Here is a 13,184-nt window from a genome sequence, read left to right as displayed (position 1 = left end):
AACATTGGATAAACCACAGTTACAAAAATGTTATCTTTAAGAGTTATAGCAATATCATCATCACTAAGACATTTGAATTTGATTAACAACTATAAGAAAAATTATTACTTAATCCGAACCAGATGGGTCAATGGTTAAGCGTGACAACTAAATTTTCCCATGGTTGCAAATATTATTAATTTGAAAAGTATACAAATGGTTTTGTTGTTTCCATAGAAAACCAAGTTACATGATTGCCTTTAACTATTTATTTGCTTAGAATTTGAATTGTAATTTTGCAATTTGTTTATTTATTCATCACAGAAGATTTGGGTGAAAACTTAACTTCTCTCCAAAACTTGCATCGACTTTGAAGGAAATGCTTTGAGATTTCAACAGACCTCGTCAACCGTAAATTACAGTCTAAATCTTTGGAAGCACACAACTCGCGATGTCAATTACAAGTTTTAATGGTCATTCTTTCAGATTTTGCTATAATGATTATTTGCAACTGCACCCCAAATTCTGCCACGTGAACCATGAGTGGCTGAGTTATTTTAAGCGAGTGGAAAATTGAAGATAGAAATATCATGCATTTACTGTCTAATTAACATCACACTTTTCAAATTAATCAACTCAAAAAAATGAGCCCTCAGTGGTTTGCGTGAATCCGTGAAAATCGAAAAGAATTTCCCGTGGATACACGGATTTAAACGGTTGCCTGAAAATGAAATCCCCCAAAACTCTCAATTCAATCACATGAACGCATGAATCTTCCCTTTAAGAAAAGTGTGTGTAGATTTTTACAAGTTTACCCGATTTTCATTTAAAAGTTTGGTTTGCGTGAGTTTCAAAAGTGACGATGCATGAATACGTTGAAAATTATGGACACTGGGACCTCTTTATAAGTGGTTTGATGACTAACACGACTCCTGGCTTTCACAGCTTCATAGGAAGATTACCCGAAAATAAATTGTTTAACAGGACCTTTTTAGAAACCAAATATTTTGGTTCCAAATAGGAATTATTTTTTGATAGTTTCAACAGATTTTAATCAAATGACAAACCTTAGTAAAGAAAATTAATTCAGAAACTTTGTATTTACCTAATAAAAATACCAAAAGAAAAGTTCAAATAGAAAACTTGATTTTTGTTTTCGTTTTTCATTTTTTCTAAGCCCATTCTAAGACCCCTTTGACGGTATATTGATTTTTAAGTCCTAATATTCTAAGTTGTTGTCATAAGTTTTCTTTTGTTCAAATCATTTTGAGTTTTATCAGCTCTGTATACTATTGACATTCATAAACCAGCGAATCTTCAACTTTTATTAAAACCTGCGTAAATTTTGTTAGCTAATTCTACAAAAATCAAGCAATTAGTTTATGAAAAACTAAAATTATGCTATAAGTTTTTACCTTTTCGGTAACAAATATTGGCTTAAAAGTGGTTCATTTACGTTTGAAATTGTGTCAAATTACTTTACTTTATCAATGAACGCCCCTTAGGTAGTTGTTTTAAAAGTCTAAATAAAACTACGTGAAATTTATTCTTGTATATTGAAGGTGTGAATCTACCCCCGTTGTCGCTTTAAATATGGTCATTAAATTTCAACACACAAGAACAGGCACACATGTGACCCACCTATTTTTTCATTCACTGAAATTTGTTTAAAGAAAACTTGGCTGGACCGAAAAGCTGCAAAAGTTTGTCAATTATTAGTCATTTAGTCATTTGGTCATTAGTTATTTTTTCAAGTTAGTCATTTTAAAAATTCAAGCAAAAAAATTGATAATAAACCAAAACCAAAATCAGGTCAACGTGGTGTAGATTCAGTACTCTTACATTTTGATAAAGAAATCTATATCTGTCCTGACGATTTAACTTTAACTTAATTTCAAAAATGGAGCAGATTGAACCTTAGTGGAAAATATTTCACCCAGTGAGACAGGGGTATACAGATGTCTCTCTGATGCCAAAACAGGTCATCCACCCACTCTGCTCTAAAAGGAACGTAGCAAATGTGATGATCTGACTTGGATGTTCGGTCAAAATATTCAAAACCATTGGCTTTTGCTTAAGAATGAAAGCGAAAAAGACTTGGTTGTAATGTTTTTGTCATATGAAAAAAGTTATGTTCTCATGCAATTGTTTTGATTTAGCAAATCAATCACAAATCTGGATGAAAATGATCAAAGCGATCCGCCAACCTGACTAATTCTCTTCAACGGACCATGCCATCTCGGAGTAATCACAATCTTTTTGGAGATTTAATGTAATTCCCAACCTCGTTCCCTGCGTATTATCAGCTTTTTGATGCTTATCGATAGCGTCAGATAATATCTGGCGTTCATCAGTAACGTAAATAAAGCCTGGTATACATAGGGATGGGTTGTGTAATTGAGAAATGTTCTTGTTTTTAACCTAACCTTTCAGCTTAATTTCCGAGGTTAACATGGCCTCGTCTTTATCAGACAATCAATGAAAATGCTGACTGAATGTAATTTAAAATAACAAATTTTCAAAAAGGAGCGCAAATTCTTTTTAGATTAATCGCACCTTTATAAAGATTAAGTAGAACGACAACTCTTCAAGAAAGCTTTGATAGAGTAAAACCACCAGGCTTATTAAAAATAACCTTTAATTTGGATCGAACTGAAAAGTTCCCACGATAGCATGTCATTTGTAAGCAAAATATTATTTTAAGTAATTTCCTTTCGATACTAAGCTTATTACGGAATCGCGACCCGTTGCTTTTTAGTTTCTGCCGCGACGGGTTTTATGATATGTAACTATTTCCTTTACTTTCACAAACAGGACCATCTGTACGTAAATAGAAGCCAATAGGGTCCACTAAAATTTATGAGATGTTAAGAAAATATTTTGAATCTAATACAAAGTCTCTGAAAACACCCAAAGGTCACTTGATAGATGACTTGCTACAAGGGAATCACCAATTCAATAAGACATATTAAAATCCTCTTTAATTTCTTTTTATATTTTGGACAAGCACCTTAATTCGCAAAAGCCTAAAGGTCTTAAGATCTTAAAAGAACCTAGAAAGGTAAGAATTTTTCAAATGTAGAAAATTGACCTAAAAACTAATGGGTATCGAAGTTTAAGCCTAATTTTTTCAGCGAAACCGTTAGTCAAAATCTTTCTTTAGAAAAGGGAGAGAATTTCTCTACCTAGAAAATAATATAAAAAGTGCAATATGCAACCTAAAATACACCCCCTTCTCACAGACCCACTGAGACCCCTTCCCACTGGAAAAATTAGCCAAAATATCGTCTCCGGTGGAAGATTATCCTCCAATTTTGCCCCCACTGAGAATAAATAAATAAACCAATCCCCACTGCAAAATATTATGCTATTTTCCCATCACCATTGAACTGTGTGACTTGAAAACAAAAAAAATCAAATCTATAGAAAATATGGGAATATCAATCCCCATCGAGTTTCAGTTCGTTATTTTTATCCCCACTGACTGAAAAAATCTAGGGTCACTAGATAAAAATCTAGGGTCGGCTAATGCTCGATATAATCCACCTGAGAGGACTCCCTCTTTGAAATGAAGGTCAAAGTGACAAATCTTCTAATCACCCCCTATTCAATGAAACATAAAAAATTCGTTAGCTTGAAAAGCTATCAGCCAGGGGGTGTAGATTAAGAGAACCTATTGTTAGACAAATTTCTATTGTTCTTAAAGAAAGAAAAAAAACTCCCCTTTTGTCCATACACTCAAAATTTTGTTTTTAAGAAAGAAATGATGAACGGGGTTAAAAGTAAACCAGACTTTAAACGAATTACGTTGTATAATGCTTAACAAAAGTAGATCAATATTAACCCCCTGACGTGATGTAGATAAATAGAGCCTAATGTATACATACATCGTATTAATAACGGAATATTTTTTCATGCTTTGTTTTAACAAACTGGTTTAAAAGAATGTCGCTTGTTCCCATTGAACCGTAAGACCTTCATTTGCAAGGAAAAGGTGGACAAGAGAAGAGCTCAATAAGTCAATGAGTCTTAGCAACGGATATTCTAGCCGAGCACCGTTCTACTCTAAGCAACGTGTAAATTTTCATAGAGTTATCTTTAATGGGGTTTTTAAAGAAAATCTTCGTGAATAAGTAACCGTTGGATTAATTCAATCTAGTTTTGGTACTGGAACATCCCATAGTTACCGAATTGTATAGAAAAAATCGAAATATTGCAGAACTTTGGTTAAAATTTATGTAATTCAATTCAAATGAATTTATAAATAAACTTTGTGGATGAAATTACACTCACAAATTATTCATTTGATTTTTTCTAAATATTGACTATTGTAAAAATTGGGAGTATTTGAACACTCCTTGTGGGTTAAATTGATTAGACTTTAAACTAACTTGATCGACGACGGACACGCTCAGAGTATATATCATGATGACGACCGGTACAGATATTGGACTTTCAGCTCATGGTCTAGAGGCAGGAGACAAAACACTTCTCGATGATGCTGACGATTTATATGATGATGAAGAAGTAATGACGCATTTGCCTGCAGATCCCAAATTATCACTTGAATCAAACAGTAAGAACTTAAAAGCGGTCAAACCACCGTATAGTTATATCGCTTTAATTACAATGGCAGTTCTTCACTCTCCACACAAGAAACTGACTTTAAGCGGTATTTGTGAGTTCATAATGCAGAAATTCCCATACTACCGCGAACGTTTTCCAGCCTGGCAAAACTCTATCAGGCACAATTTATCTTTGAATGACTGTTTCGTTAAAATTCCACGCGAGCCAGGAAACCCTGGCAAAGGACATTACTGGACACTCGATCCTGCTTCATCAGATATGTTTGACCACGGAAGTTTTCTTCGTCGCAGAAAACGCTTCAAGAGAAATGGAACATACGGTAATTCACAAGGGTCCGTGGACTCACGCCGAACTCATTATTCAAGTCACTCAATTTATGAAAACCGTAGATGCATGCCTCCAATGAATCTCCAATATTACCAACAAGTGTCTAGATCTCCATATCATCGTCATCAACAACAACATCACCACTCACACCCAGACAAATACCTTTCTATGTATCTCTCACAAAAGAAACCATCTTCAAGTCCATCATTAAGTGATTCAACATCTAAAGACCAAGATTCGATCTGCAAAATCCAAAGAACAGACTTCTCAATCAGTAATTTAATTGGTCAACAAAAATCAACTGACATTCTGAAAATGCAACATTCAGGTAAAACTCAAAAGACGAATGATTTATCAGAATACAAAGACATTTACCGTAATAATTCACCATCTCCTCGAAGACCACCAGAGTTGGTTTGCTCGCCAATCAAAGGCTATAGCAAGTTCCCTTATCTCACAACAACGTCCAGTGGTAGCAGACCTTATTCACCAATTATAGCACCAACACCACGGATTTTGAGTGCTCCGTATATGACTCCTTCGTCATATTATGGTGGTCAGCACTCACATCGAATCTGTAGTTGCAGTGGATGCCGTTAATTACCAAAAGAACTAGTAACTCATGTTCTTTAAAAATCGAAAATTCTGTCGCTTTTCTCGTAAATTGCAAGTTGAAAATTTACCTCTCTATCTTTTTTAGTTTCTTTGGGTTTCGGAAGTATTATAAAAGGTTGGCTTGTAAAATATGACCCATTTTAAACAAAACGTCTTTAACTCTGGGCATACTTACTAAGATCAAAATCTGGCCACCTGCTTGAGTTTAAGCATAGAGATTCTAAAGCTTGAACCCGTTTAGTTGAGTCATTTTACTTCATCCGATCTTATTAGCATCATTAGAGTTAGACCTTGTTTGAAGCTAACAGATCTTTTCCTTTTTAAAATTATCTAATTAACAAGATAATTAGCTTGAAAAAACGAAGCATCAACTTTGGGATTAGCCTAATAAAGGGTGCTTATTAGAGACAATTTACTGAATTTTAGCATTGGTTTCTAGATTTAGACTATTAGATTTTTCTATTCTAAAATTTACTGACGATGTCTTTTTAAACTTGAGACTTTATGTAGAACTACACACTTTTTTTATAAGAATAGTGAATTTTGGCTGAGGGTGAGCATTATTCTTATTTTTCTATTTTTTCTAAACAATAGGTCCATTGGAACTCTGAAATCTCACCCTGCTATTCTTATAGAAGTTATTCTTATAAAAAAAGCGTGTATATATTGAATGATTATTTTTTCAAATGTAAATTTTTGTTCAAAACTGACTTTCTTTTTGTTACATATATGTAAATATATCTTTTGTAAATTTTATCTCCATGACAATATTTGTAACAAGAGAATAAAAGAATTAAGAAATGTTATTAATGATATTTAAATTTTCTGGATTTTAAAATCTATACAACCTTTTGAAATTCTAAAAATAATAGCCTATATTCAAATTCGAAAAGTGCTAATGTCATATTTTACTGTAAAAAAAACTCCCCTCTGTTTCACAGGAGTTGGAGTTTCTTCTCACAACGGAGACTAACATTTTTACACCCCCTTCTCACAGACCCGGTAGGATTTTCAGCCGTGGGGGTAAAACGAACTGAAACTCGATGGGGATTGATATTTCCATATTTTTGATGGCTTTTGTTTTCCCTAGTCTGAAAATTTAGTGGGAATGGGAAAAATATCAAAACTATTTGCAGTGAAGATTGGTTTATTTAATTATTTTCAATAAAAATTGGCGTATAATTTTCCACTACTCTAAGGTCCCGAATAGACGTCCCCCTCCCGCTTATTAATTTTCGAAAATATTTCGGACCCCCCCCCCGTTCTTATTAGGACCCCCCCCCCCCCCCGTTTATTAGTTTTTAAGAATATTTTCAGCAGTCAAAGAGAAGGACCGTTATTTTGCTCTAAATAGCCTGATTTTAGCCTTTATTTACTTAAGGGCTCTGACCATAGTGAATTTTTCATAATTGCCGTGTTTAAAATGTGTTTTCTGATTGATGTAACCAACAAAACTATGGCATGTTATACATTTTCTGTTAGACAAACTATTCCTGAATCTGAAAATTCAAAAATTGCATTGAAAAAATTTGATGAAGAAGAAAATGAAGACTTTTGCGAGGAAGAGTATTTCAACTTTGAAGAGCTTAGTTTCGGCGAAGAAAAAACATTTTGAAAATTTTTTCGCAGTAGATGGTGTATCTTTTACCGAACAATAAAAATTTTTGCGGAAAATTTTTGTAAATGCTTCTTTGTCTCGAAATCTTCAAAATAGTGGTTTTTCATCAACTTTTCATCTGGATTTTGCTTAAAAAAACAGTCATAACTTTTGACACATCTTTTTAGAAAAATTTTCCGCAAAATTTAAAATAGTTCAATTCTTTGCGGACAGTGTAAAGAAATTTTGAAACAAAAAAGTTAATTACCCATTAAAACTAAGCACTTTTTGTAAAAGAGGCTGATGCAACATATTATTAACATCTTTTTAAAGTTCATAACGTCGTTTTTGTAATTAAATTCTTAATTACTCTTAAGGGATTCGATTTAAAAACAATTTATAAAGGCAATACTTTGTTAAAAGTGTTAAGGAACCTGAAATATAACTTTTATGTTCAAATACCAAAATCAATTTTTGGACTATGGTCAGAGCCCTTAAATATTTTCAGACTTTCCCGTTTATTCAGACCCCCCCCCCCCGTTTATTATATTTTGCGAAAATTTCGGATCCCACCCTTTTATTCAGACCCCCCTACTATTCGGGACCTTAGAGTAGGGATGATATTCGGTCAATTTTCCACTTGGGAGGGATCCCGGTGGGTCTCTGAGAAAGGGGTGTATTTTCATAAAAATCCAGATCGGATTAAAATTCTAATGTTCGCAGGTCAGAAATCCAGTTGGGATGGTTTTGGGGTGCAATTTGTCCATTAAATTTCAATTTTGGATAAAAACAGAGTGAATTTTCCAATTTTCAGCCGATTTTCCAGAAAGGCGGAAGTCCTACTGGGTTTGTGACACAAGGGTGTAAAAATCAATTGAGAACCTTTCTACCAAATTGCTATGCTGTCAAATTTCGATCAAATCAAAGAAAGAGTTTACCAAATGTTTGATTCTTTGAACCTGATGCTCTCTTTAAAAAAAGTCCCATCGGGACATGGGAAAAGGGTGATTCTAAGAGTGATTCTTTAAAAATATATGAGTCGTAAGTGATATAAAATGGAAACTTTTGGCTATTAGCATTTCTTGCTGGACAAAGCAGCATCGGGGTAAATGATTTCAATGCAGGTCCTCTAAGAAGTAATGTTTGAATGGTAAAAATGACACACGTGGTAGAAAATCACTTATCCGGATTTATTTTATCTTTGTAAAAAGCTTCCCTTACAAATAAGATTCAATAACTTCGATAATAGGTTTTGACAAGAAAATGATTGACTCCTTTATTTTTTCATTCACATATCACATCAACTAATATCTAAACCACATCATTTAGAGAAGGAATCTTGATTAGCTAAATGGATATTATACTTGATAATGTTGCCACATTGTAAGATCTACACTCGGAATCAATTACAATACGCCCATCAGCCCCATAAATTTGTAAAGCCTGAAGGGCTAGATGTAATGCTTTGGCTGAAAAGTGTGCCGATGTTAGGTAGGAAATCCTACCTAGGTCACGTGACATTACAATAGAATTTCAACGCTTGACCAATCAGAAGCTTCGCGAGTTTTCAAAAACAATAGCAGCGCAATATCTTTTGCGATATTCACTTTTTTTGCTTGGAAGAGCTTAAAGCACGCCATCTAGCCCTTCGTGCTTTATAAATCTATGATCAGACCTGAACGTTTGAGGAGACTGCGTTCAAGTTTACCAGAAAGAAATGACTTCACCCCTGTCTCACAGACCCGGTAAAACCTTCTGTTCCCGTAGTGGAAGATGAAAATTTCTATCGAAATCCCAACGGGGGATGATGAAAACAAAGTGGATTTTTCAGTGGGGCTTGAATTGTAGGGTATATTTTCCACCAGGGAGTGGCCAAGTTTTCTAGTGGAGCAGGAACCATGCTGGTCTGTGACACAGAGGTGTTCAAAACCCAGCATGGCACACAACGTTGTTTCAACGTTCATCTAACGTTATATGGACGTTGTGAACGTTAAATAAACGTTGAAACAACGTTGTATGCCGGCTGAGAACGCGTCAAAGTCTGAAGTCCTTGCATTAATTCACTTGATTTCACAGCCAAAAGTTATTCATGGGTAATTAGTACCACCAAACTCTTATAAAGACTTTCTGCTGGTCTAAAATTTTTGTTTCATCTAACCAGACGAGAGGCTGTTACTGGGCTACTATTTGTAGTCATCTAAATATCTGCAAAGTATTTTTACGACACAAGGTTTAAATAACGTAGTGTCAATGGGCTAAGTATAACCCAAAATTTTAAGGGTAGCCTTTTTATCTTAGGCTAATAGAAGCTTCTGGAAAATCAGAGTTACACAACGAGGGGTCGCTTCTGTTGTCAACTCAGTATCAACAAACGATTTTGATTGTGTTTTTAAAACCCGGGAGACTCGAGTTGACCGTACGTGCGGCCCAAAATTAGGCCTTTGAAATCGGACCCTTACAGTACAAAGTAAATTCTGTCGAATTACCGTGAACTTTTTCTTGAAAATGTTTGACCATTTTAAGGCAAAATATGGTCAGATTTACAAATTATACAACCTTTTGAGTACAATTTTTTTCACCGTTGCTTATTTCGACCTTACAGTGCATTTTGCAAGCTTGACCCTTAAGGACTAAACGTGCGGTCGGTCGTTTACCTTGAATGCCCCCCCCCCGGTTTTTAAAACAATAAAACTCACACTGATTGGTTAATATTTGAATTTGAAAATCTTCCAATCATTGAAATTTTTATAGAAAAAAAAACGGCTTGTTGGTACAAGAGTCTGTTATATTAGGAAGTCATCGTAGAATCAGCTGATCCTAAGCCGCAAGAACAGCAGTTGGACTACATTATCAATGATAAGAATACTTATGGTATAACCTCTTCAGAATGAAGCACCTTAAAATCTCTTAAAATTGAATTTCAATAAATTTTAATCCGTAATAAATATACAGGACTTGTTCAAGATTTAAAACTAAATTTCAATACTTTTGATATATGAAAATATCAAATCTTATAGTCAAAAGATTTTTAAGAAATCTTATTAAAATTGGATTGGTTCTAGATTAGGAATTAATTTCAAGAAGAGATCTTGACTTCAACCACAGGCTAAATACATGATCTTGTTAGATATTTAAATTTTAATAGGAAGCGCTGTCTTAGCCTGAGTGAACAGTTGTTCACCTAAATCCACCTTCGTTTTTAAAATAATCCTGTACTTCATAAATTCAATAGTATTTACTAATCTTGTCCTTGATAGTTCAAGAGCTCTCTATTATAAATCTATAAATCATTTATATGAAATAATATTTTGGGAGTGGATTAAAAACTTTCTTATATTTATTGTATTGATAAATTAAAAAGTGATAGATTTTTCGTTTAAATATGTTACTTTTTCCTATATACTTTATTGAAGAAAAACTTCGGATCGGATTTCGGGTCAAGGACGCGTGACAAGGGTAAACTTGTGTTCTAACTGACTACTCTTTTCGCTTCCTTTGATGCAGATATTTTCGTTATTCTTTTTTGTAACCGAAAATCAAGAAACGGTAAAAAGAAACTTGGCTCTATTATCAACCGGCTCATCAGCTATCTATGGATCTATGAACTTTAGAATGAGTGGGGATTCGCACCACAAATGAGTTGTTGAAGCCTTGGATGTTTTTATGTAATTTGCTACGATTAAGTTCAAGTTCATCCCTGAAGCAATTGCAAAGACCCAGATTGAAACTTGAGCACCATCCCCGTTTTAGACCAAATAGGAACCCATCGCTCCCTCCTCCCAACTCACTGGAAAAATTCGACCAAAAATTAATCCTCGCAAAAAACATACCCCAAAAACACTAAATTTGAAATGACATTAACCCGACTTTAAAAACACGCTAAAGCTCGGAAATATTTCAACATCTGGGTTCCATCACGGAATTTTACGTCACGGATTTCGAAATGAGAGAACTGAACCTGAGCCCTTATTAGTGGAATAAATATTTTCAGGCTTCAGTACGACATGGTTGAGCCTCTGACCCGGGATATATGGCACAATTAAAGTCGTCTATCCTCTCTGATAGTAAATTGATTCACTCTTTTGGAGCTTTTAGCGTGGCTGGCCACAAACCCCGGATCGAAATATAAGATTAAGAGGTTTCATGAATCCCGTGGATTGCGAACTCGAATTCAATCCCTTAGTTCGCTTTTTTCATTCTGATGGTGCTCTACTCGAGAAAGTTTGTATAATGTCCATCAGTAAAATGAAAAGTTGGTGGCTTTTGGTACGAGATCGGTGGATATATATGATGGAGATCAGAGATATGACTTCAAGGAGAGCAAGTGTGTTGAAAATAAAGATGAAACATAAAAAGGGACTAATATTTTTATAATTTGTACGTTTTTTTTCTGTTTTTTTTTTATCTTTGAATTTTTCTAAATATATAAATCAAACCAATGAAACATTCTGTCAAGAAATTGATAGTACCAGAAAATTGATAGTACCACCTCAGTTTTGACCTTGATTACCGCTTCTTGGCTTCAGTATTTTTTTCGGGGGTTCGAAACTTGTAATCTTACTATATGGCACTTTTTCTAAGATTAATTTAAAATAATTATTTTCAGAGGGCGTGCGCCGACAAATTTATTCAGCAAAATTTTGACAAAAGATTATTTCTCAATTTAAAAAAAGAGTCTCTCAAACATCTATAAACCAAAATATTTAGATAAATTTTTCATTCTTCAAACATTGAAAATCAGGATTATCGTAATAGAGAAAAAATTAAAACGCGACAGAAAAAAATAAAACAAACTATTACTAGTGTCTTACTTAATCGTATTAAGGACTAAAATATGTTTCTCTTGACATACTAAAGTTGTTATTTATGTAAACTGTCTACTCCAGAGAACATTGAAATACTAAATCGTGAGGTCATAGCCGACGATTACTGTTTAGACTTCATGTCCCTATAAATCGCTTTTACTTTTCTCGGTGGATAAATTTTGTCTCCAATATAGCTACAGTTGGAACTCAATAACTCGAACACGCTCAGCGAACAAAACATTGTTCGGCGGGCAAAAGAAGCACCCCGTGTCGTAGACTCGCCAGCCGTATTGGAAACATTGGCCTAATTTTTGTCCCCGGTGGGAAAATACCCTACAACTTCAGCCCCACTGATAAAGTGACTTTGATTTCATTTCCATTTGAAATTCAGTGTAAAAAGATTTTTGAACTTGAAATGATAAAATTTCTATTCCCATTGAGATTTCGATATAAATTTTCATCTTTGCTGTTGGAAAAGATTCCACCGGGGTCGTGAGACAGTGGTGTAAGGAAGTTTCGAGTTCGTGGTTTATAAGGCATTATTAACTAAAGGGACCATAAAACTTGTTCGATTTATGGTTTTTCGAGTTATAAGAGGCTCTATTGAATGTCATCAAAACAGCCCTTACTCCAAGTAGCGTTTTGATTTAAAGGTATAGAAATCGTAATTTCATAGGAATAGACTTCGGTTCCTTTTCATTTTTGGCAACCTCTACAAAAAGCTGCTTGGGGAATACAGTGTTTCTTTGCTCATTGCACTCCTCCTATCTTATCCTGTATTCTGCAGTGACCCTGCACCTCTCCCCTGACCAAGATTTATTGAGCAAAAACTGAGATTTATCGAGAAAAATTAGATTGAAAAAGCCTTTGCCTTTTACTTCTCTACTTAATTTCTAAAAAAAGTTAGTTCTAAAATTAAAAAATTTTGAAAATAAGTTAAAATTAGAAAATTTTTGTGAACATATTCTATTCGACCAAGAAAAGACAAGAAGACTAGAGTTTCTCCTGAATTGGTCCCGGATTTTTTAGGCTAAGCATGAAAAAACAAGAGAAAGAACAAGACTGACCTTCTGTCTATGTAAGCAATATAGATCATAATTGGATTAACTTCATGTAAGCTTACCACCAAATTAAGATTTTCCGAAGCATGAATAAATAAAAAAATATTTAAGTAGTAGACCTTACGCTGTCCATTCAAGTCTATGAGTTGGATTTTGGTCACAAACTCGAGACAACGGGTAAAATTATTTTTGTACATGTTTTTTTATTAGAAC

General features: G+C 34.2%; 1 protein-coding gene across 1 annotated transcript; it reads left to right on the top strand.

Annotated features, from left to right (window-relative positions):
• Positions 1-3,915: 3,915 nt before the first annotated feature.
• Positions 3,916-6,084, top strand: LOC136804353 (forkhead box protein D1-like). The gene has a single exon (XM_067061063.1). The coding sequence runs from the start codon at positions 4,405-4,407 to the stop codon at positions 5,491-5,493; it is 1,089 nt and encodes a 362-aa protein (XP_066917164.1). The 5' UTR covers positions 3,916-4,404; the 3' UTR covers positions 5,494-6,084.
• The last annotated feature ends 7,100 nt before the right edge of the window (positions 6,085-13,184 follow it).

This window comes from Clytia hemisphaerica, unplaced genomic scaffold (assembly GCF_902728285.1).
Source record: "Clytia hemisphaerica strain Z4C2 unplaced genomic scaffold, Clytia hemisphaerica genome assembly, whole genome shotgun sequence".
Classification (NCBI taxonomy): domain Eukaryota; kingdom Metazoa; phylum Cnidaria; class Hydrozoa; order Leptothecata; family Clytiidae; genus Clytia; species Clytia hemisphaerica.
This window is presented reverse-complemented; position numbering and strand designations above follow the sequence as displayed.